At 39.4% G+C, this 21757-nt stretch overlaps 1 protein-coding gene across 1 annotated transcript in view; it reads left to right on the top strand.

Annotated features, from left to right (window-relative positions):
• The window catches only part of TAFA5 (TAFA chemokine like family member 5), a 300411-nt gene that overhangs the window by 262415 nt on the left and 16239 nt on the right, over positions 1-21757 (top strand). Inside the window, exon 3 of the mRNA XM_081331547.1 lies at positions 5733-5860. Coding sequence (XP_081187673.1) covers positions 5733-5860 — 128 coding nt within the window. The remainder of the gene's footprint in view (positions 1-5732; positions 5861-21757) is intronic.

Genomic DNA, 21757 nt, shown 5'->3' on the forward strand with positions numbered 1-21757 from the left:
GTACAGATGCATTTTTGCATTTATAATCTCACTGCAAAAGTTTGCAGTATGCACTGTCAATATATATGCATGTACATGTACAAATACACACACACACACACATCTATGCATATGCCATGGTGGTGCAGTGGTTAGAATGGAGTACTGCAGGCTAACTCACTGTTCAGTCTAGAGTTTGATTCTGAAGGAGGTGGGTAAAATGAGGACCCAGATTGTTGGGGGCAATATGCTGACTCTGTAAACCGCTTAGAAAGGGCTGTGTTAAGTACTGTGATGCGGTATATAAGTCTAAGAGCTATTGCTATTGCTATGTCAACTATAAGGTATTATATTTAATTTATAACCTCCAAGGAATACAGTTGTGTTTTGCTTGGAGAGGGCTGTAAAGTACTATGAAGTAGTACAGGTAAAACTCAAAAAATTAGAATATCGTGCAAAAGTTCATTTATTTCAGTAATGCAACTTAAAAGGGGAAATTAATATATGAGATAGACTCATTACATGCAAAGCAAGATAGTTCAAGCCGTGATTTGTCATAATTGTGATGATTATGGCGTACAGCTCATGAGAACCCCAAATCCACAATCTCAGAAAATTAAAATATTACATGCAATCAATAAAACAAGGAGTGTACATAGAACAATATCGGACCTCTGAAAAGTATAAGCATGAATATGTACTCAGTACTTGGTTTGGGCCCCTTTTGCAGCAATTACTGCCTCAATGAGCATGACATGGAAGCTATCAGCCTGTGGCACTGCTGAGGTGTTATGGAAGACCAGGATGCTTCAATAGCAGCCTTCAGCTCTTCTGCATTGTTCGGCCTCGTGTCTCTCATCTTTCTCTTGGCAATGCCCCATAGATTCTCTATGGGGTTCAGGTTCAGTTTGCTGGCCAATCAAGCACAGTAATCCCACGGTCATTGAACCAGGTTTTGGTGCTTTTGGCAGTGTGGGCAGGTGCCAAGTGCTGCTGGAAAATGAAGTCAGCATCCCCATAAAACTCGTCTTCGGAAGGAAGCATGAAGTGCTCCAAAATCTCCTGGTAGACGGCTGTGTTGACCTTGGACTTAATGAAGCAGATGACATGGCTCCCCAAATCAACACAGACTGTGGAAACTTCACACTGGACTTCAAGCATCTTGCAGTGTGTGCCTCTCCATTCTTCCTCCAGACTCTGGGTCCTTGGTTTCCAAATGAGATGCAAAAGTTGGACTTTGGACCACTGAGCAACAGACCAGGTCTGCTTTTCTTTAGCCTAGGTAAGACGCTTCTGCCGTTGTTTGTTGTTCAGGAGTTGCTTGACAAGAGGAATATGACATTTGAAGCCCATGTCCAGGATCCGTCTGTGTGTGGTGGCTCTTGATGCACTGACTCCAGCCTCAGTCCACTCCTTGTGAAAGTCCCCAACACTTTTGAATGGTCTTTTCCTGACAATCCTCTCCAGGCTGCCGTCATTCCTGCTGCTTGTGCACCTTTTTCTTCCACACTTTTCCCTTCCACATAACTTTCTATTAATGTGCTTTGATACAGCAATTTGGGAACATCCAACTACTTTTGCAATTACCTTTTGAGACTTTCCCTCCTTATGGAGGGTGTCAATGATGGTTTTCTGCACAACTGTCAGGTCAGCAGTCTTCCCCATGATTGTGATTCCTACTGAACCAGATTGAGAGACCATTTAAAGGCTCAGGAACCCTTTGCAGGTGTTATGGCTTAATTAGCTGATTAGAGTGGGACACTTTGAGCCTAGAATATTGCACCTTTTCACAATATTCTAATTTTCTGAGATTGTGGATTTGGGGTTTTCATGAGCTGTAAGCCATAATCATCACAATTATGACATATCATGGCTTGAACTATCTTGCTTTGCATGTAATGAGTCTATCTCATATATTAGTTTCCCCTTTTAAGTTGCATTACTGAAATAAATGAACTTTTGCACGATATTCTAATTTTTCGAGTTTCACCTGTATATAAGTTCAAGTGCTGTTACTATTACTACATGCATGCATGCATACTTGTTTGTACACATGGGAACATTGGAGCCTACTATCGTCTCTCCTCATTAGAAGTCAGAAGCTAGACAATCAATGATCAGGCATATATTAGAGGCAAGTATTGGCAAGACGTGGACTAGTCCATTTAGGTCTCTTCAAGCTTTAAGGTCCTTTGTTTTTAAATAGTCTAATAAAATAGTGATTTATTTTCTAGAATTTCTCCCCCCCCCCCCAAAAAAAAAGCTTTGTAAAACAATATCTGTTTTACATTTCACTGTTCTTCACTAAGGCTTTATGTGTAACAAAATACTATAAGACTTATGGGAAATCTTTTCTATTGAAGAAAAGTACTTTGTAGCTGAAAATATATTTGATCTCAAATTTTCCAAACCATATTGTGTTGTATAATAGCATATTTGGAGGTGTGGAATATCCCAGGATAGGATTATATATCCAAGTGCACTTTTTGTATGATGGGAAGCCACTAGTAATTTCTTGTATTTTTCATTAGTTTCATCTTCTTTAAAATTCATAGGTAACATAGACATTCGTTGACAAATAACAAAGTTACTGATAGACATTTATATAGATATATAGACCTTTTCCTACAGTGTGTTCTTCTGATTTACTCAGCAAATCTATATCCATTTAATTGGGATTTAACCCCTATTGATCTCACGAGAAGATTTTTAATATATTTTCTTTTTCTTCCTGGAGAATCCTGACCATGTGAATGAGCTTTATGCTAGCAGCTCTATTTCCATCTGGAACCATCCTTCTGAAAAAAGGAGTTACAGGTTAAACTATGCTTTGCTAGCATACTTAGATTATTCTCCTGCAATTTTTTTTTCTTTTTTTTCCTATTTCAGTTACTGGAGATTTATAAACTGTGGGGTTTTTTTCCCCCTTTAATTCTTCCTGTCTTTTATGTTTATATATTTATATTCATATTTTAACCATAATCTGTACTTTGACCTATATGCCAGTTAGATAATTGCTCTCTATTTGATATAAATCTGTGTTTGTTAGAAAGCTTATAGAGGGCATTCTTTAGGAGTTGAGGTTAATTGTTCAAGGTTAATTCCTAATTATTATCTCTAGTTATCAGTGAAAAAATGAACTCTGTTATTTAAAATAAGATTATTTAGGAGAAGTACATTACTGAAATATGACCCCATTGTTTTCTATTGACTGGACACTAAAGCATATGCTGAACAGTTACGAGAATGTCCAGTCTAACAAAGAGAAGAACTAGTGGTGTTATAATAGCAATCTTCCAATATTTGAGGGCTATCACAGAGAAGAGGGGGCCAATCTATTCTCCAAAGTAGCTGAGGGTAGGATAAGAAGTAATAGATGGAAGCTTATCAAAGATCCAACCTAGAATTAATTCCTGCCAATGAGAACAATTAACCAGTGTAGCAGCTGGTCTCCAGAAGTTGTCGGTCCTCCCTCCATCAGTGAAGGTTTTTCAGAAGAGATTGCACATTTGTCTAAAATGGAATAGGGTCTCCTGCTTGAGCAGGGGTTTGGGCTAGAAGACCTCCAAGGTCTCGTTATTCTATTATTCTGTTATTTGAAACAACACAATGGCCACCTAATGAGAAGGAAGGACTCACTGGAGAAGAGCCTAATGCTGGGAAAGGTTGAGGACAAGAGAAGAAGGGGACGACAGAGAATGAGGTGGCTGGATGGAGTCACTGAAGCAGTAGTCATGAGCCTAAATGGATTCCAGAAGATGGTAGAGGACAGGAAGGCCTGGAGGAACGTTGTCCATGGGGTCGCGATGGGTCGGACACGACTTCGCAACTAACAACAACAACAATTGTGCATAAGAAAAGTAAAGAGAATTTATTGAGATAAAATAATCACTAAGGGTTTGTAATTTTGATTGCATTTTGAAAGCCATTTTTAGTTTTATTGTGTTTTAGAACCTAGAGTTCTAATTTGACTTTCGGATTATCTGAACTTCAAATAACTGCTTTTAATAGCTAAGACTTTTTCAACTCATGAGACTTCTTTGAAATGTCTGTCTCTTTCACAGAACTATAGCCCCAAGTCTCTTTAGGTTAGAGCCATTACAATTTTCTGTACTGCAGATAATCTCCTATAAAGTCAGAACAAAAAAGAAAAACAAAAAAAATAACATTTTGTTTCTTAGTCGGGGGGGGGAAAAAAAGCTGAAAACCTGCTGGGTACTTTTTCTGCTGTTGCTGCTCTTGTTTGTTTTATTATTATTATTAGATTGTACAACTTTTGCTCTCTGTGAAAATAAAAGGTCTTCCTGTTTTGAAAGCATTGGGAGTTCGGATAATCTAACACAAGTTACCATATACTTATTCCCTTGTTACATTCAACAGGTCCTATACTCTTGAAAACAGAATTGACAGGGAAGCCCTGTGGTTAAGTCTCAATCATAGGCCTGTGTTAATATTTTCAATTACAGTCTACTCAGTTACAGTCCCTCTCTTGCAGTGATACAGATCCCATGCAGCGATAATGCTAATATAAACATTACTCAACAGAAAGAGCAGAGAAAGGGAGGGTTTTTTAAAAAAAGAGAGAAAGAGATATATTCAGTAGTTGTTAAAAGATCGTGATAGGGAGAGAAATTCAGCTTTAACTATTGAAAAGTAAAAGATTAATGTACATAAGAATCGGAATATATACCTGCAAAAATCAAATTGCTAAAGCACTTTATTACTGGCACATGTAAGTTACTTACCTTGGCCTTAAAGTAAAGCATCAACATTTATATATGTCATCTCCCAGCACGATTGCTTATCCAGCAGCATCAAGTCTGTCTATGTGTATGTCAAAATAGTCAGGGTGGCAGTTGTTGCAGTACAGTCAAAACTCTCCCCTTTTCTATGTCTATAGCAACACTTGTACATGGAGCAGAAGGATTTGATTGTATGATCACAAGATTCCTGTTATCTTATTTCAAAGATTGGCATTGAGTATTCTTACATGCCTTTTTTTCCTACTTGAAAGAATAGCCATAAAGAGCACTTTCTATGTAGCAACTGGAATTCATGTACTTCTTGCCTATCCATCTCCAGACCAGAGGCGACTAGAAGCTTCTGTGTTTGGGTTACTTGATGCTTGCCTGGCCTCTAATCTCAGTATTGGGGGGAAAAAACTTCAAATCATAATGCACAATTTCAGTATTAAAATTAAAATTAACCAGATATTACCATTTGGCTACAGTGTTTCTTCTTTCTCTCTAGAGCAGGGGTGTCAAACTCAATTTCATTGAGGGCCCCATCAGCATTGCAGTTGCCCTCGGGGGTGGGTGGGTGTGGCCAGGGTGGGCGTGGCCTACTGGGTGGGCATGGCTAGAGTGCGTATGGCCTACTGGGTGGGCGTGGCCAGCTCTACATCGTTCGCATCAAGGGTGCCTATGGGGGCCTGGGCAGGAGTGGGACAGATCTGAGGGTCTCTGGCAGAAGGAGGGTCTCTGGGCCAGGGCCAAGGCAGTGGGGGCCGTTCCCTCACTGTTTCCAGGATGGCTTTACGGGCCGCATGAAACCACTTCGCGGGCCGGATCTGGCCCCCGGGCCTTGTGTTTGACATGTCTGCCCTAGAGCTATCATAGTGAAGAAGAGGGAGGGGTAAAGAATCACGCACGCAAATGCAATGACTGAATCATCATCAAAATATACACTGGAGAGAAAAAAATGCATGAAATGCAAGCTGATTTTTGTCTCTTTTTTTCCTCTCTTCTGAACAGCACGCATTATTAAAACAAAACAATGGTGTGAAATGCTTCCATGTTTAGAAGGAGAAGGCTGTGATTTGCTAATCAATAGATCAGGCTGGACCTGTACGCAACCCGGTGGGAGAATAAAGACAACCACGGTGAGTTTTCTTGCTTCTTGCAATCCTTTGGGTAGAATAACGTGATCAATTGGGTGTGAAAAAGCAACAGAAAGTAAAAGATCAAGCTGCTTCAGAATAAAACATCATTAATACATTTCCAATCTTTCATAGCCATAATTCTCTTACTTAGATATCTTTGATTGCAATCTGACTCATTATGCATGGTGGAGAAAACTCTTTATTTGATACTATAAGTAGTGGTAATCAGGAGGGCAGCTCAAAATTACAGAAAATTCAAATTGCGGCAGCGGGAGTTCTTTACAACTTAAAACCTTGGGAGCAAATGACACCAGATACACATGAACTATTGTCAGTGTGCTCAATGATTGTGTCTAGAGGCCGTCTGCTCTGTAAAGTGAATTGTTTCTTAAGATAGCACAGTGATTTCTTTGACACTATTTATTATCAGATTATTTTTTATTAGTAACTAGAGATCAAAAAATTCATTCCAACGAGAATGTTTCTCAAAACTCTTGGCATTTGGCAGAGACGGATTTGTTCTGCTGGTTTCTTCTCTTTTCATTGTTGACATATTTAATTAAATGTTTAACAAGCTTTCATGATGGTTTTGATAGTTTTATTTTCATTACAAATTGCTTGGAGTGCCATCTGATAGACAATATAAAAACAAATATAAATATAAAAAGGGAATGTATGCTAATATGTATTAGATCAACAAAGACATTTTTGGAAAATAAATGTCATAGTATTAAAGGTAGATAGCAGAAATCATATTCTGAATGATAGAACTCACAGTCATTTAATTGTCTGTGTAGCATTTCTAACGTGAATGTGTCTGTCAGTCGGGGTGATTCAGTCTAAGCAACTTAACAAAATTTAGCATGCCAAAAACAACAGTTTTCATTACCAAACTTGGAAATTTATTTGGCAACTTGATTCTAATCGCCTGTATTTCTGGTCCAATTGATTTCCATATCACATATTGCCATAAAACTAGTCAAAGAACCTCCCAGTGTCTGAATTATGTGAAGAAAAATCAAAACTCCAGTCTGTTAAACAATTTCCTTGTACTTTGCCTATTATTTGTGATGTTATTGTTGTTGTTAGCTGCGAAGTCGTGTCCAACCCATCGCGACCCTATGGACAACGTTCCTCCAGGCCTTCCTGTCCTCTACCATCTTCTGGAGTCCATTTAAGCTCACGCCTACTGCTTCAGTGACTCCATCCAGCCACCTCATTCTCTTTCGTCCCATTCTTCTATTGCCCTCAATCTTTCCCAGCATTAGGCTCTTCTCCAGTGAGTCCTTCCTTCTCATTAGGTGGCCAAAGTATTTGAGTTTTAGCTTCAGGGTTGATCTCCTCTAGGACTGACCGGTTTGATCGCCTTGCAGTCCAAGGGACTCGCAGGAGTCTTCTCCAGCACCACAGTTCAAAGGCATACGTATTTGTGATAGACAAACACAATAAAAGTATCCTGGAATCAACTTTGCATGTTCAATTCAGATTTGGGAACAATGCTTCTCCTTTCCTAGGTACATTGGTGAAAAGACATCCCCATGTTCACAGTATGATTCTACAGAGGAACTTAATTTTTCAAGTGATTGAACTGAAATCCTGTAGCTAGGAAGGGGAAGAAGTTGTTCACCTCTCTTCCCAAATTGGAGCGCACACATCAAGAACAGACTATTATTATTTAGTAACGTATTATTTTTTTATCAAATAACCAACATTGTTTGAATTGGTTGGGACCAGGCAATAAAAGTTGGCAGTGACAAACCACCCATTGCATTTGGTTTATTTGTTGATAAGCATGGTCAAATTTGCAAATTGTCATTATTAACCACATGAAAGTAATATGACATTTAAATTAAAAAAAACTGGCAGGAAGTGAAATAGGCTTATTTGTTTGATGAAGCTTATATCTGAATCATAGGGGCAATAGTTACGTTTTTGAAATGAATTTTTGTAGCTTAGTGGTACTATAAAAATTCAAAAATTTAACATCTGGTTATTAGTATCATTGCAAAAAGCATAACATTTTTTCTTTTCTTTTAATATTGCAATTAATAGTTTTGTCCCCCTTCTGTAGAGCTAAAAAGCCCTTTGTAACATTTTACACAGGAATGGTAAAAATAAGTCAGGGCTTAACTGTGGCTTATTTGAGCCAAAAGAAAATAGAGGAGAAAGACAAGGGAAATCCAGACACCTGTTTTTAAAATTACAGCAATAGCATGTCTTATAATGACTATCTGGAATAGAAAATTTTCAAGCGTTGGAGATACCAAATGTGACTGGCGTCTCTGAAGAGCTATTGAAGTTGAAAACTCTTGTTTTTCATCTCTTTTGCATCTCAGAATGAGCTACTCCCAGGTAGAGAAAAATAAAAGGTAGAGTCTGAAGGAAATTAGCCTTGCTTCTCATCTCTGCAGCCATATGGCCCAATGTTGAAGTGCCATTATTCAAGGTTAAATTGGTTATTTATGTATGTTCTTCTTCAGAGCAAATGTTAATGTTAGAGTTAAGGCTATGGAAATTGTGATTTTTAAAAAATGTACACATTCAATATATCTAGTTTTTTTTAACTTAATTTCACACATAATTTTAAGAATCTATTAAAACCATGTTCATGCTCATTATTTTATATATAATATACGGAAGAGAATTAATAATTCCATCCAATGTCAGGTTTTCATTTTCATGAACAATCATTGAACTGCAAATATTTTTATACCTCTCATTGAAGTAAGAGCCTGCTGTCATTTTGATTCTTGGATTAAAAGATAGCTGGCTAATCTACTCATTCTGTCAAAACATTTTGGTGATGTATAGATGAGAATTCTCTGGGTTGGGTGCAGTTGTAGGGGAGTGTCTGTTTGTGAAGCATTTGATTGAAAATTGTAAGAAATTATTGATTTGTGTATAATGCTTGCATCCGGGAGATAGAACAGTTTCATTTTGATAATTTATATATGTGTGCAAATTGGTTTCAATAACTTATGTTTAGTGAATTTAACTTAGAGCATGCAAAAGTAGACACTTTTTCTTCTATTGAAGTTACAAGGAGAAATAATTTTATCTCCAGGAGCCTGTATATTATCAATCCTCCATAACTATTTATCATTATTTATTTATTTATGATATGATATCATATCATCATATATTTATATATCATATGATATAATATATCATTATTTCATCATTTTACATGATGAGGTTTCAAGACATTGAACCTATTAAAATCAGCTTAAGAGGAGTTGGTAGCATCCGTTCTGGATATACTTGAGTATAAGCCGACTCGAGTATAAGCCGAGACCCCTAATTTTACCCCCAAAAACTGGGAAAAGTTCTTGACTCAAGTATAAGCCGAGGCTGGGATCCGCCGAGTGACTTTCAGCACTGGAGAAAATGCAAAATCGCTCGAGACCAAACTCGAAGGAATCAGCTGCCGGTGGGAGCGAGGCGATCCGTGCGGTCCCGTGACAGCCAGTCGGGCAAGCAACGCGAAGAGCGGCAGGGCTTTATTTTTGCACCGTGGAGCTCCCCCTCCCCCTCCTCCCAAACTCCCCCTCTCTCCCCCTTCCCCCCACTTCCCAGAGCTGAATACAGGGTATTAACCGGCGGCGGAGGCTTGCAGAACGGCGGATCGAGCCTCTGTCGCCGGCGGAGGGTGGATCCGCGCTCCGCAAGCCTCTGCCGCCGGCTGGATCCGCGCCCTGCCGCCGGCAGAGGCTTGCGGAGCGCGGATCCACCCTCCGCCGGCGGCAGAGGCTTGCGGAGCGCGGATCCAGTGGGGGGGGAAAAGCCCTTTAGCAGGATTTGCCTGCATGCCGGCGGAGGGTGGATCCGCGCTCCGCAAGCCTCTGCCACCGGCTGGATCCGCGCCCTGCCGCCGGCAGAGGCTTACGGAGCGCGGATCCACCCTCCGCCGGCGGCAGAGGCTTGCGGAGCGCGGATCCAGTGGGGGGGAAAAGCCCTTTAGCAGGATTTGCCTGCATGTCTCAAGTGCTACCTAATGTGCTTTCAGCCTCAGTCGGCCACTCCACATTGTAATCACGAAGGTAGCTCTCTAACGGAAAGGAAAGGGAAGGGAAGGGAAGGAAAGGAAAGGAAAGGAAAGGAAAGGAAAGGAAAGGAAAGGAAAGGAAAGGAAAGGAAAGGAAAGCCCACCATCTCTCCTCTGCCGCTCGCTCTCGCCGCTCCAGCCCTGGCAAGCCAAAGAGACGAAAGGCCCCGAGCGATAGGAAGGGGATCTCTGCCCTAGAGCGGGAGGGGGGAGGGAAAGGGGGGGGAGGAAAGGCCCGATCGCTTTGTGTTGAGCTGGTTCAGCTCAGCCGGACTAGGCGGGGCTGCGGCTCCCAGCTGATGCCGCTGCCGCCATCCAAGTCCGGCCGGCAAGAACTTTTTTTCTCCCCGCCCCGCAGTGACGAGTAAAGCGCGACTTACTTCCTCCTCCATGCCCACGTCGCCTTCTCGCCCAACAATCCCAAGTAAGGGGCGGCCTCAGAAAGGCGCTCTAACTTTCCCCTACCGCTCGAACTTATCTTGGAGAGGAAGGCAAAATCGGGAGAGGGAAGAAGAGGGAGGACTGGAGCAGCGCTTGCCCGGCTTCTCTCCCCTGCAGGGAGCGGCGGGGTCGGTTCCGCCTCCACCATGTTCTCTCTCGAGAGCCTTGTCCCACCTGCAAAACGCCAGCGCCGCCGCCGCCGCCCCCTTCCTAGCCAGCCCTCAGCCGCTTCACAAGCACCCGTTGCCGGCCCAGTTCTATCAGACCCGCGCGGTGCCGCACGTACTCCGTTTACACGGCCCCCGTACTTCCCCCACACGACCCTTCTCCCGCCTCCTTCCCATAACGGCCTCTACCTACCGGACGGCGCCTCAGCTCCCCGTGTCCGCCGCCGCCGCCGCCACCCTGACCAAACCCTCTCTGCCTGCGCGCGCCCTCCCTCCCTCCCTCCCTCCCTCCCTCCCTCCCTCCTTCCTCTCTGTCTCTAGCTGGGCGAGGCTTCCAGCCGTCGCCGTGACGCTGCACGCCCAGCTTCTCTCTGATTTCCCTGGCCCAGTCCAGTGATGCTTGAGAGGAAAAAAAAAGCGAGCGGGTGGGCGAGGGGGGGAGGGAAAGGCGAGAATGACCGCTTTGTGTTACCTGCCATGAAACCAGTCCTTGCAGGCATCGCACTCTATCATGAAGCGGGTTACATCGTAGGGCAGCCAGGCAGCGGAAAGAAGCAGGCAGGCAGGGCGCGGAGGTCCGGAGACCTGCCAACGTTTGGGGAGGTTTGGGGAGGTGCGCGCGCACCTCCCCAAACCTCCCCAAACTTCGGCAGGTCTCCGGACGGCGGCGGCTTGGGAGAGGTGCACGCGATCCCGGAAGCACCGAAGCCTCGGCCGCGCGCAAGTCCTCGGTAAGTTCTTTTTTTTTGTTCACTGGAGTATAAGCCGAAGTGGATTTTTTCAGCCCAAAAAGTGGGCTGAAAAATTTGGCTTATACTCAAGTATATACGGTAATTCATTATGAATGAATTATGAATTTTCATAAACTGTAGTGAGCTAGAGTTCATGAAAACTTGCACCATTTTATGGAATTTATTAATTTTATAGTTATTCATTTACTTAGCATATGGTGTTGGTACATGAAAGCTGAAGTCTACAGAGTAGAAGTTTGGCTGCCTATGATTGCTAGTTCGTTCAGTTCATGTTTGCATGCTATCCAGAGTGCACCAGAGGGGGCGAACTAGCTCAACACACAGAGCAGCTAACGGCATTCTGTGGGAGCACCAGGGTCATCAGGGCCTTTTTCTCCACCAGTTTTTGCCTCACATTTGGGCCAGTTCAGTTTTGGTTGCTTTCTTGCTTCCACCATTACTCCCACCAGAGTGGTACCTATTAATCTACTTGAATTTGCATGCTTTCAAACTGCTAGGCTGGCAGAAGGTGATCTGAGTGGTGGGAGCTCACTCTGTCCAAGTGGTGCTAGGGTTCGAACTTCTAGAATACAGAGAGCTGACCTTCTCCAGCCGACAAATCCAGCATCTTTAAGCCACCTCACCTCTTTATTATAAATTATAATTTAACATTATAATTAAACCAATCAATCTTTATTACGGTCACAGATCAGCATTACAAATAAAAGCACTAAAAACAATACTATAATAAAAAAGACAAATAATGCTTTATGATTAGTGGTAGATTATCAGTGGGCAGTTAGAGTGCCTAATTTTGTATACAGTGTAACAGAATTTTAACACATTGAAATAAAGTAGTTTGTACTGATCTGATAACAGTTGTACGTAGAAGAGATCAATATTTCCTGAATATTTTATTAGGTGAGGTATTATAATGTGGGTCCGTGAGTCCTTATAGAAGATATAGCATGAGGGTGAAGGTTCATTCTCCGAGTGAGTTGGTTTCTGAATGTTTCGTTACCAGGCTAGGTAACTTCTTCAGAATGGGGATGTCAGTGCTCTTCAGTTTATAAGGTAAAGATACAGTATAACAGGGCATGAGCTTGTCTGTGGGGGAATTGCAATTATTAATCTGAAAAGGTGTTATCAGACTTCCTGATTTTTGGCTACCATCCTTACACAGTTTTGCAATTCCTCAACAGTGAATCTTTTTAACATTCTGTGATTTTATTGTTAAATTTGCTGAAATAAGAAATTAAGGAGCATGAAGAAACTAAAAGATAGCTTATAGTAGATAAACAATATAATTATTTCAGCAGAGAACAGGACTTTGCTAGTAAAATGTACTAAAAATGTAAAAATGTATATAACAGGAGGATGTTTTCCCTCTGCTCCTGATATGTATGTATGTATGTTTTTATTTATATTGCTGATGGGAATCAAAGTGATATTTGTCCATATTATTTACAAAGCTGCCAATTTTCCATCCCACATCCCACAAATGTATACAGTTGATTATTAATTCCATTAATAATGCTACTCTTTGTCCATTCTTGAAACACCATGTAAGAATATTCTATTTCAAAGAATTTAGCATTTTATTTGAGAATGAAGTGATCTAGATTTATTTATTTATTTATTTATTTATTTATTTATTTATTTATTTATTTATTTATTTATTTATTTTTGGGACTTATATGCCGCCCTATCTCCTGAAGGACTCAGGGCAGCTAACAACAATAAAAATACAATAATACAAAAGTTAAAAAAAGAATTAAACTAGCAGCCCCAATAATAAGTTAAAAACATTTTAAAAATCCCTGTCAGTCCAGGTCAGCCTGATGGAAAAGGAATGTTTTAAGGCCGCGGCGAAAGGACCGGAGATCCAGGGCCATCCGGAGCTCAAGGTGAAGTTGGTTCCACAGGGAGATGTATACTGATTATTTCATTGGCGGTTGAAGTTTGGAACAGGAAGACTTATCTGAACTATAATCCAGAGTCAAATAATACATTCTTCTGAGATGAAGTAATTAAATAAAGTTTTTCTCCAAATCTCTGTTAAAAGAGACTGATATATATTTACCTTCAAGAAATACTGGAAATAGAAAACGTAATCTCTAGAATACCAAAATATATACTTTTATTGTACAAAGTTGTATCCATCTGCATGACTGTGGAACCTCACATATTCAGATATAAATTGACTGTAACGCCAAAAGATTCTAGTCAATAGTTTTTGATTTACAGCTGTTCTTTAGCCCTTTAAATCATCTTTAAAGGGCTGAGGCAGCTTTCATTGTACATGTCTACAGAAATGAGCCAATCTATGGTCCCAATGCAACATTTTTGTTCCCAATCTCCCATTAAATTCTTGCTGTTGTTAAACCTAAATTCTTGCCCTGAAGCTAAGTTACTGAATGATCAGTGTAAATAAGATTAATAATTAGTTGTTAATTAGCTAGTAGTTAGTATAGGGAAAAACAATTCATGCTTGATTAATTCATTAATGAAAGAACCTAGAAATGGAAGGCAATCCTGCAGATGGGTAGGAAGGTATTTTTATTGCATCAAACCAGGGTTCGGAATTAAGGACAGAGGGAAAGGAAAAATTTCTTCTGTTTGCCAATTGTTACGGAACACAAAGAAAAATTGTAGTTTAGACAGAAATGAGACCATTATTTTGGTTTGCTTATTTTGCATTGGGTCATTCCATAAAATCATGTTAGAAATTCATGTAGTATATTAAGCTTGGCCATGATTTTCTTACCACTTTTTGTAGTTAAAACAATGTTATTCCCTTAATACAAGATTTGTAAGTGCTAATTAAATAGGCAGAATAGAAGGCGGCCACCTGTCTTTATATCTGAAACAGGATATACTCTTTGTCTGTGTTTATACAATAGAAAATGGAAAACAGATTCTCATATTCCCTTTCCCTGTTGCTTTGTCCAAGAATCTATGTATTTTAAGCATCAAAAACCTTCTAACAGGATTGGAAAATGGAATAGGTAGTTAAATTAAGGAATATTCCTGAATTAGTACATTAGTGCAATTACTACATTTATACAACTATTGATATGATCTTCCTTCATTACAGACATTTGGTAGGGGAGATGGGCAGCATAGAAATTTAATAAACAAACAAATAGGTAGATAGATAATTCCAGGACATAGCATGGCTCTATCCAATCAATTCTGAACAATTCTTGATAATTTGCAGCAAATCTAAAACCAAGGTAAAAATATTAACCTTAAAATAGACAGCAACAAAAGCCACACAAAAGCCCAACATATAAAGCCACACATTTTCTTTTAAAATATATCTCAGAATCAAGACTGCTAAATTTAACATTTAAATATAACTGTTTAAAGCAAGAATAAGTCAGCTGCACAACATAACAATAATCATATCCTTATGAATTAATTCATTATATTGTCCAGATGTTATCCCCTAGATGCCAAAGACGAAGTGTTACTGTCTCATGTTCAATGTTTCAAGGTTTGCATCTTTGGGAAGTTCATCTCATTATTTCAAAGTTAAAAACATGTTTGTGTTAATATTACCAGGAAATAAATATGATATAAGCCATAATAATTTTAAATATCCAAAGGAATGTTGTACATTTAAAAAGAGTGTTCAATTTTTTAAAAAGAAAATCTTCATTCATATGAATTTGTATAGATAATCCATTCTTATTCTAATAAAGACCAAATGACTTATTGGCTTATTCTAAACAGACTCTTATGTTTATTTTATTTATTTATTTATTTATTTAAATTTCTATACACACCCTATTCCTGAAGGACTCAGGGCGGTTTACAGGGCAGCATAAAATACAATATAAAAAATAATATAGAATTAAAATACATTAAATTAATTAAGCCCAATTAAAACAATATTTAAAAAGCTAAAACCCCTTCAGTCCAGGCCTGATAGATCGAAAAACCAGGTGTTCAGGTCCCGGCGAAATGAACGCAGATCAGGGGCGGTCCTAAGTTCCACGGGTAAATCATTCCAGAGGGCAGGCGTGCCCACAGAGAATGCTCTTCCCCTAGGAATAACTCGCCGGCATTCCTTAACCGGCGGTATCCTGAGAAGGCCCTCCCTGTGGGAGCGCACGGGACGAAGGGAGCTTGATGCAGGCAGCAGGTGTTCCCTCAGATAGACCGGACCCAAGCCATTAAGGGCTTTATAGGTCATCACCAGCAGCTGAAGCCGGTCCCATTAAATACCATGATTTCTTACAATTAGTTGGGTGCTGATATGACTCGCTGTATGTATCTAGATTGCCCTATGTGTGGAATAGCTACTCATTATATATTTAATGAGATGAAGGGACATTGCTCCCTCAGATTTAGGAAGTAATCATAATCATTTGAGTATTCATTTTCATAAATTTGCATAATTTCAGACAATATTTTTTAATTATATAACTTTGGAGAAATTCTATAAGTTTTCAAATAATAACTTTGTGTTAGTGAACAAAAGTTAGTGAAACAAAAATTTCTTATGTAGTGTTCTGTTTACCAGGGATGCTATCTCCTGCTCAAAATACAAAACTTACAATGTAGCTACAACAACTCAACAAAATGACTGAATTCATCAATTCAGTCTTAAAAGAAATAATCATCCCTCACTGGTGTTTAAAGTGTTCAACCTAGTCTGGTCACAGTTTAATTATACAAATGGGCTAGATTCAACTGCTGATGCTCAAACTCATTTCTATGGAAGTAGCAAAAACCTTTGAAAATAGTAGCTTGATAAAAATGTAAGTTCATGAGATCTTAAGGACAATGAAGTAAATTCTATATATTTCAAAGATGTGTATTACATTCAAGAAACATTTATCCAGGTATTTGTTGTTTTTTTTTTTTCAGTTCTTTCATAAAATAATAGATTTGGTAGGGACCTTGGCAGTCTTCCAGTCCAATGTTCTGCTGAATGCAAGGATCTCACACCATCCTGGATAAATGTCTGTCCTTTATTTTCTTGTCTACTTCCACTGATGGAGAAGGCAAGCTGTTTAATTGCTTAATGGCTTGGAGTCAGAAAATTCATCCATATTTCAAATTTGAATCTCCCACTGTAAAGTTCATTATGTTATATAGTATATAGCTTATAATTTTTTCATTCCAACTAAGAGAGTTTCCTCTTTTTTAAACCATCTATTTTATAATATTCTGTTACGATATACCTCCATTAAGGGGAAAACTATTAAAATAGGCTCAACAGCTGGGATATAGCCATATAGGAATCGCAGTACAACCTGTCTGATTTAAAGCTATTATTTTTGTCATATGTTACTAGTCTTGCCAGAATTCATTATTAATTTGAAGTATAGTGTTTTAATTATTATCATTCTGTCCGGATGCATTCATCAAAAGAGTTTCCCAAACTGTGATATCTTAGGATGTTTTAATATTAAATTCTTTATCCTTGTTAAACTACCTTTCACAATAGTAGTAACTGTGAGAGGGATCTTGGAGTCTTAGTGGACAATCACTTAAATATGAGCCAGCAGTGTGCTGCAGCTGCCAAAAAAGCCAACACAGTGCTAGGATGCATTAACAGAGGGATAGAATCAAGATCACGTGAAGTATTAATACCACTTTACACTGCCTTGGTAAGGCCACACTTGGAATACTGCATCCAGTTTTGGCCACCACAATGTAAAAAAGATGTTGAGACTCTGGAAACAGTACAGAGAAGAGCAACAATGATTAGGGGACTGGAAGCTAAAACATGTAAGGAACAGCTTCTGGAATTGGGTATGTCTAGTTTAATGAAGAGAAGGACTAGGGGTGACATGATAGCAGTGTTCCAATATCTCAGGGGCTGCCACAAAGAAGAGGGAGTCAAGCTATTCTCCAAAGCGCCCGACGGCAAGACAAGAAGCAACGGATGGAAACTAATCAAGGAGAGAAGCAACCTAGAACTAAGGAGAAATTTCCTGACTGTTAGAACAATTAACCAGTGAAGCAACCTGCCTCCAAAGCTGTGAATGCTCCAACACTGGAAGTTTTTAAGAAGAGACTGGACACCATTTGTCTGAAATGGTATAGGGTTTCCTGCCTGAGCAGGGGGTTGGACTAGATGACCTCCAAGATCCCTTCCAACTTTACTATTATGATTATGATTATTACATCTTGACTATTAAGAAACTGTACAAGAAAAAGAAACCTTAACCATCACAGACATTTCTAATGCTTCTATTCTTGATCAAACTGAAGCCAAGTTCAGAGCTATTTTGAATTCATGGTTCTGCATTATGCTACAAAGATAACATCAGTGATGTTCACATTGCAAAGTTATTTCTAGATAAGCCAATGACTAACTCTTAGTGCAAGAATATGATATATTATAGATTTGAAAACATTAACAAATGGATTATACCTGACTTCTAAAAGTATGTGGACATTGATTTCAGAGTGATTTATATTGCTATTTAATTTAGTGGGTTATGTTAAGTCATTTTCCATGAATAGAGATGAGTGGAAGTTGATTTTCCTGTTTTATTTCAACTGGAAAAGACATTTTAAAATGTTTATCTGCAAATATCTTATGCAACTTAAAAAAATGTTTTCAGGTTTAGGAACATGAGATGAGATAACAACAAGGAGAAGAGAGAATGAAAAAATTATAATTCCATCTACCTCTTTTGGAGACAACCCCAATAATTAGAGTATGGGCTAAAGGGAAATCTATGCATAATATCTGTATCAAAATGAGAAAATGGTCATGAATTCCAAGGAAAAATAAAAAGGTTTGAGAATATACATTTACCCATGATTGTTAAGAAAATGTTTATTTCATTTTATTGATACTAATAATTAACATTTGATGAGCTGAATTTGCAACTGTAGATTTTATAGATTTATGAAAGAGAGCCTTATAAAATTATACAATTTGCTTTCACATGTATTCATAAGGAAATATTTAATTGTTAGGGCAATTACTATCTGTAAAATAATTTATCATGCAGTATTGATATAATGAACAAACATTTACCTGATAATACAAAAACATATATTTAAGATAATTTATTTCATAGTTACATTTTACCACAGATTCAATTCCTTAAAGTATTTATAAGTAATTATTAATAAAAAAGCAAAACAAAATCATCAAAATTTAAACAGCAATGTTCTTAAAATGTGATAAATATAGCCAGAATATTTTTGTTGTTAAAGTAGCTGCTATAACAAAATAAGCTACAGTAATATATGATTTCTTGCAATCTTTAGATGTTCACTAAAATACACCATTTTAGATATACAGTAATTATGCCTACTATAAGGCTAATTATGTCTAAAGATGGTCTCTAATTCTATATAACTTAATCAAAGAGGAAGAAGTTTATATTCATTAATTTCATTTTTCAGTGTTGCTTCCAACATTACTTCCTTCTTCCAATATTATGTGAATTTATTAATTGTCCAACTCCAATGAACTCTCAATTTTAATAGACAATCTGTTGTAAGCAGGTACTGTACGTTTCTTCAGGATTTAGAACAGTGATGATAAATCTTTTAGGCATGTCAAAAATTTAGAAACTGCTTCACTTGAATCTGCTTCTATCTCTCTCTGTCTCTGTCTGTCTCTCTGTCTCTCTCTCTCTCTCTCTCTCTCACACACACACACAAAGAGAAACAATTTTATATATTATTTATTTAGAAAAATACAGACCAATCATGTCTAATGCTATATATTATATAAAGAAATGTCAAATAATTACAAAAATGAAATACGAGTAAAACAAGCTCATTTTTGGAGGGTCTCGAGACCATGAGATCATGGCCCTCTTCCATGACTTCAGGTGCAAAAAGCACACTCCATGCTCACATAGTCTTCACAGCCTCCAAAAATTGCACAAGAGGACATGCTTTTGTTGTTATGTGCTGGTGAATGTTGGTGTGTCATCCTAAACATTGCAGCGTGTCACCTTTGACATGTGTCATAGGTTTACCAACACTGATTTAGGATCTTTGAGGACAAAATTAGAAACCCTATAGTTCCATGGTGGCGAACCTATGGCACACGTACCACAGGTGGCACGCAGAGCCCTTTCTGTGGGCACGTGCACCGTCGCCCCAGTCCAAGGCCTTAAGTCCCGTCCATGAGCAACCTGCATCAAAATCTCCCTGGGCAAGTGGCTTTTTAAGCTGGGTTTTATAAAACCTTTTCACTTTAGGCCTCTGCCCCATGTGTAAAAAAAAAGTTCAATCAATCAATCAATTTCAACTTCTTGCGGGGGAAAAAAAAAGATCTCGCAAAGTTGGAATTGATTGAACTTTATTTTTAGTCCCACATAGCAGCGGAGGAAGTGATGCATCAGAGCTGGAAAGAAGGTGCCGCATGGGGGTGGGGAGAGCGGTGGGGACAGGGCGCTCCATGCAAGGGGTGCAGCGTGGCCTGTACATGGGGTAGAGAAGCAATGCGGTGGCGCTAGCATGGTGGTAGACCATTACTTCCCTCCCCTTGCCAGACACCTACTGAAGCCACGCAGGGTAAGGTTGCTGGGCCCGCCCCTGCCCAGATGTTCCTTATCTCCACCCAGCTTGTTCCGTGGCCTCATGGCAGTGGCATTGGGTGCGACGCATGAGGCGGCAAACAGCCACCTCGCACCAAAACTGGCCGCTTGCCACCTCGCGCATTGCACCTAATGCCACTGCCATAAGGCCATGGAACAAGCTGGGTGGAGGTAAGGAACCAGTATACTGGATCCCCCCTCCCCTACTCCACCTGCTGCTGGAGGGCTGGCCAGGTATTCGCAGCGGGCGGCAGAACCTCAGGGTGCGCTGGTGGAGGGGCCGGCAGGCTGTGGCTGCTGACAGACACAGTTGGCCCCCATGCGTTCGCTGTTTGCAGGGAATGATGGTGTCAGGCAGCAGCCTCCCTGGTCCCTGCCTTGCCTTGCCTTGCCCTGCAGCAGTGGCACCCCTGCCCTGCCCCTTGCCTGGTCTCGCCTCACCCTGCAGGATGAGCCTCCTGCCTCCGTCCCACCCGCCAGAAACCCCTGGATCTTCCTCAACCCTACCCGGTCCCCACAGGCGTCTCTCCCCATGAGCAACATCAAGGTGGCCATGCCCACCCCAGCCACGCCCACCTAGTCTGCACTGACCACTGCAGCACCCAGCGATAAATAAGTGGGGTTTGAGTTTCAGTTTGGGCACTTGGTCTCTAAAAGGTTTGCCATCACTGCTATAGTTCATTCCCAGCAACTTAGATCAGAAAACATTTCTTTACTTAAGGATATTATTAGACTTAAATGAAGTTTCTGTTCTTGCTTCAAGGAATCTCCTCCATATATAATTCAAGGGCAAGCCTGGAAACTCAAATGGAAGTTGTCAAAATGGAGTGCTTAAACCTGGCTGACTGTATCAACATTCCATAACAGTGTTCATTACAAGTATATTAATTATCACAATTATTAGAATATCAGAATAATCCATTTAAGTAAATGCAATAATCTTCACTCCCAAACAACTCATTCTTCCAGAATAATAACAGTATAATGACAGTATTAAGTATCAAGTAACAGTTCATTTATCCAAACTACTATCAAGCAAGCTGTAATTAGTACAATTAAAGTACTAGTGTAAGAACTATCATCAATCTCATCACATATAAAACTGTAACTTTTAGAAACATCATGTCACTAGCCCAATATTCACCAACCAGCTTCTTTGTACCACCTCTTCCTTGCTTCAAAATCAACCCAATTATGTCCCCTACTTGTGCAAAATAATCCTGGGTTTTCTAGGAATCGATGTACTTCTGTTCCATTTCAAGAGCTCTTTTTTTATTTTTCCAGCCATCAGCTAGCTAAAATTCAATTGAATGTAAACTATTATTTTTCACAAGCACTGATCCCATAGCTGTGCATTTAATGTATTTCTAAGAATTATATGTTACCTCTGTTAAATTCCACCTTCAGTTTGTTTCTCAAACTGTCCCGTGAAATTTGTTTTTGTTTTGAGTATATTAGTGATCCATCTATTTTGTGACATCTGCAAATTTGGTAAATATAATCACTATTTGTGAAAATGCTTAACAAATTTGCAGATGTCACAAAATTGGATGGGATCACTAATATCCACAAATACAAAATTCCACAGGATAGTTTTATCCCTTTATCATTCTATTCTTAATCTGATTCATTAATAAAACTTTTGAAAAATAAAGGGCCCAATTTTCTTCCTGGGGATATCCCCATTCAGTCTTTCTCTCTGGATTTTTTAAAATTTATTTAGTCTTTGAGTATAATTTTTTAGCCAGTTAGTATCCAGTAAGTGGTCATGTCAACTTGTCGACATTTCCTCTCATCAGAAAGAACATTTGATTTATAGGATTGGCAGTCTGTCTATCTGTCTTTCTGTCTGTGTGTGCAATAAAATATAAATTAATGACTAGTTTTAAGAAAACTGATGCTTATCCAATATACAACACAATGAGCTATGGTGGTACAGTGGTTTGAATGCAGTATTGCAGGCTGACATTGTAAACCGCTCA

Source organism: Vipera berus (genome assembly GCF_964194415.1).
Source record: "Vipera berus genome assembly, chromosome: 6".
Taxonomy (NCBI): domain Eukaryota; kingdom Metazoa; phylum Chordata; class Lepidosauria; order Squamata; family Viperidae; genus Vipera; species Vipera berus.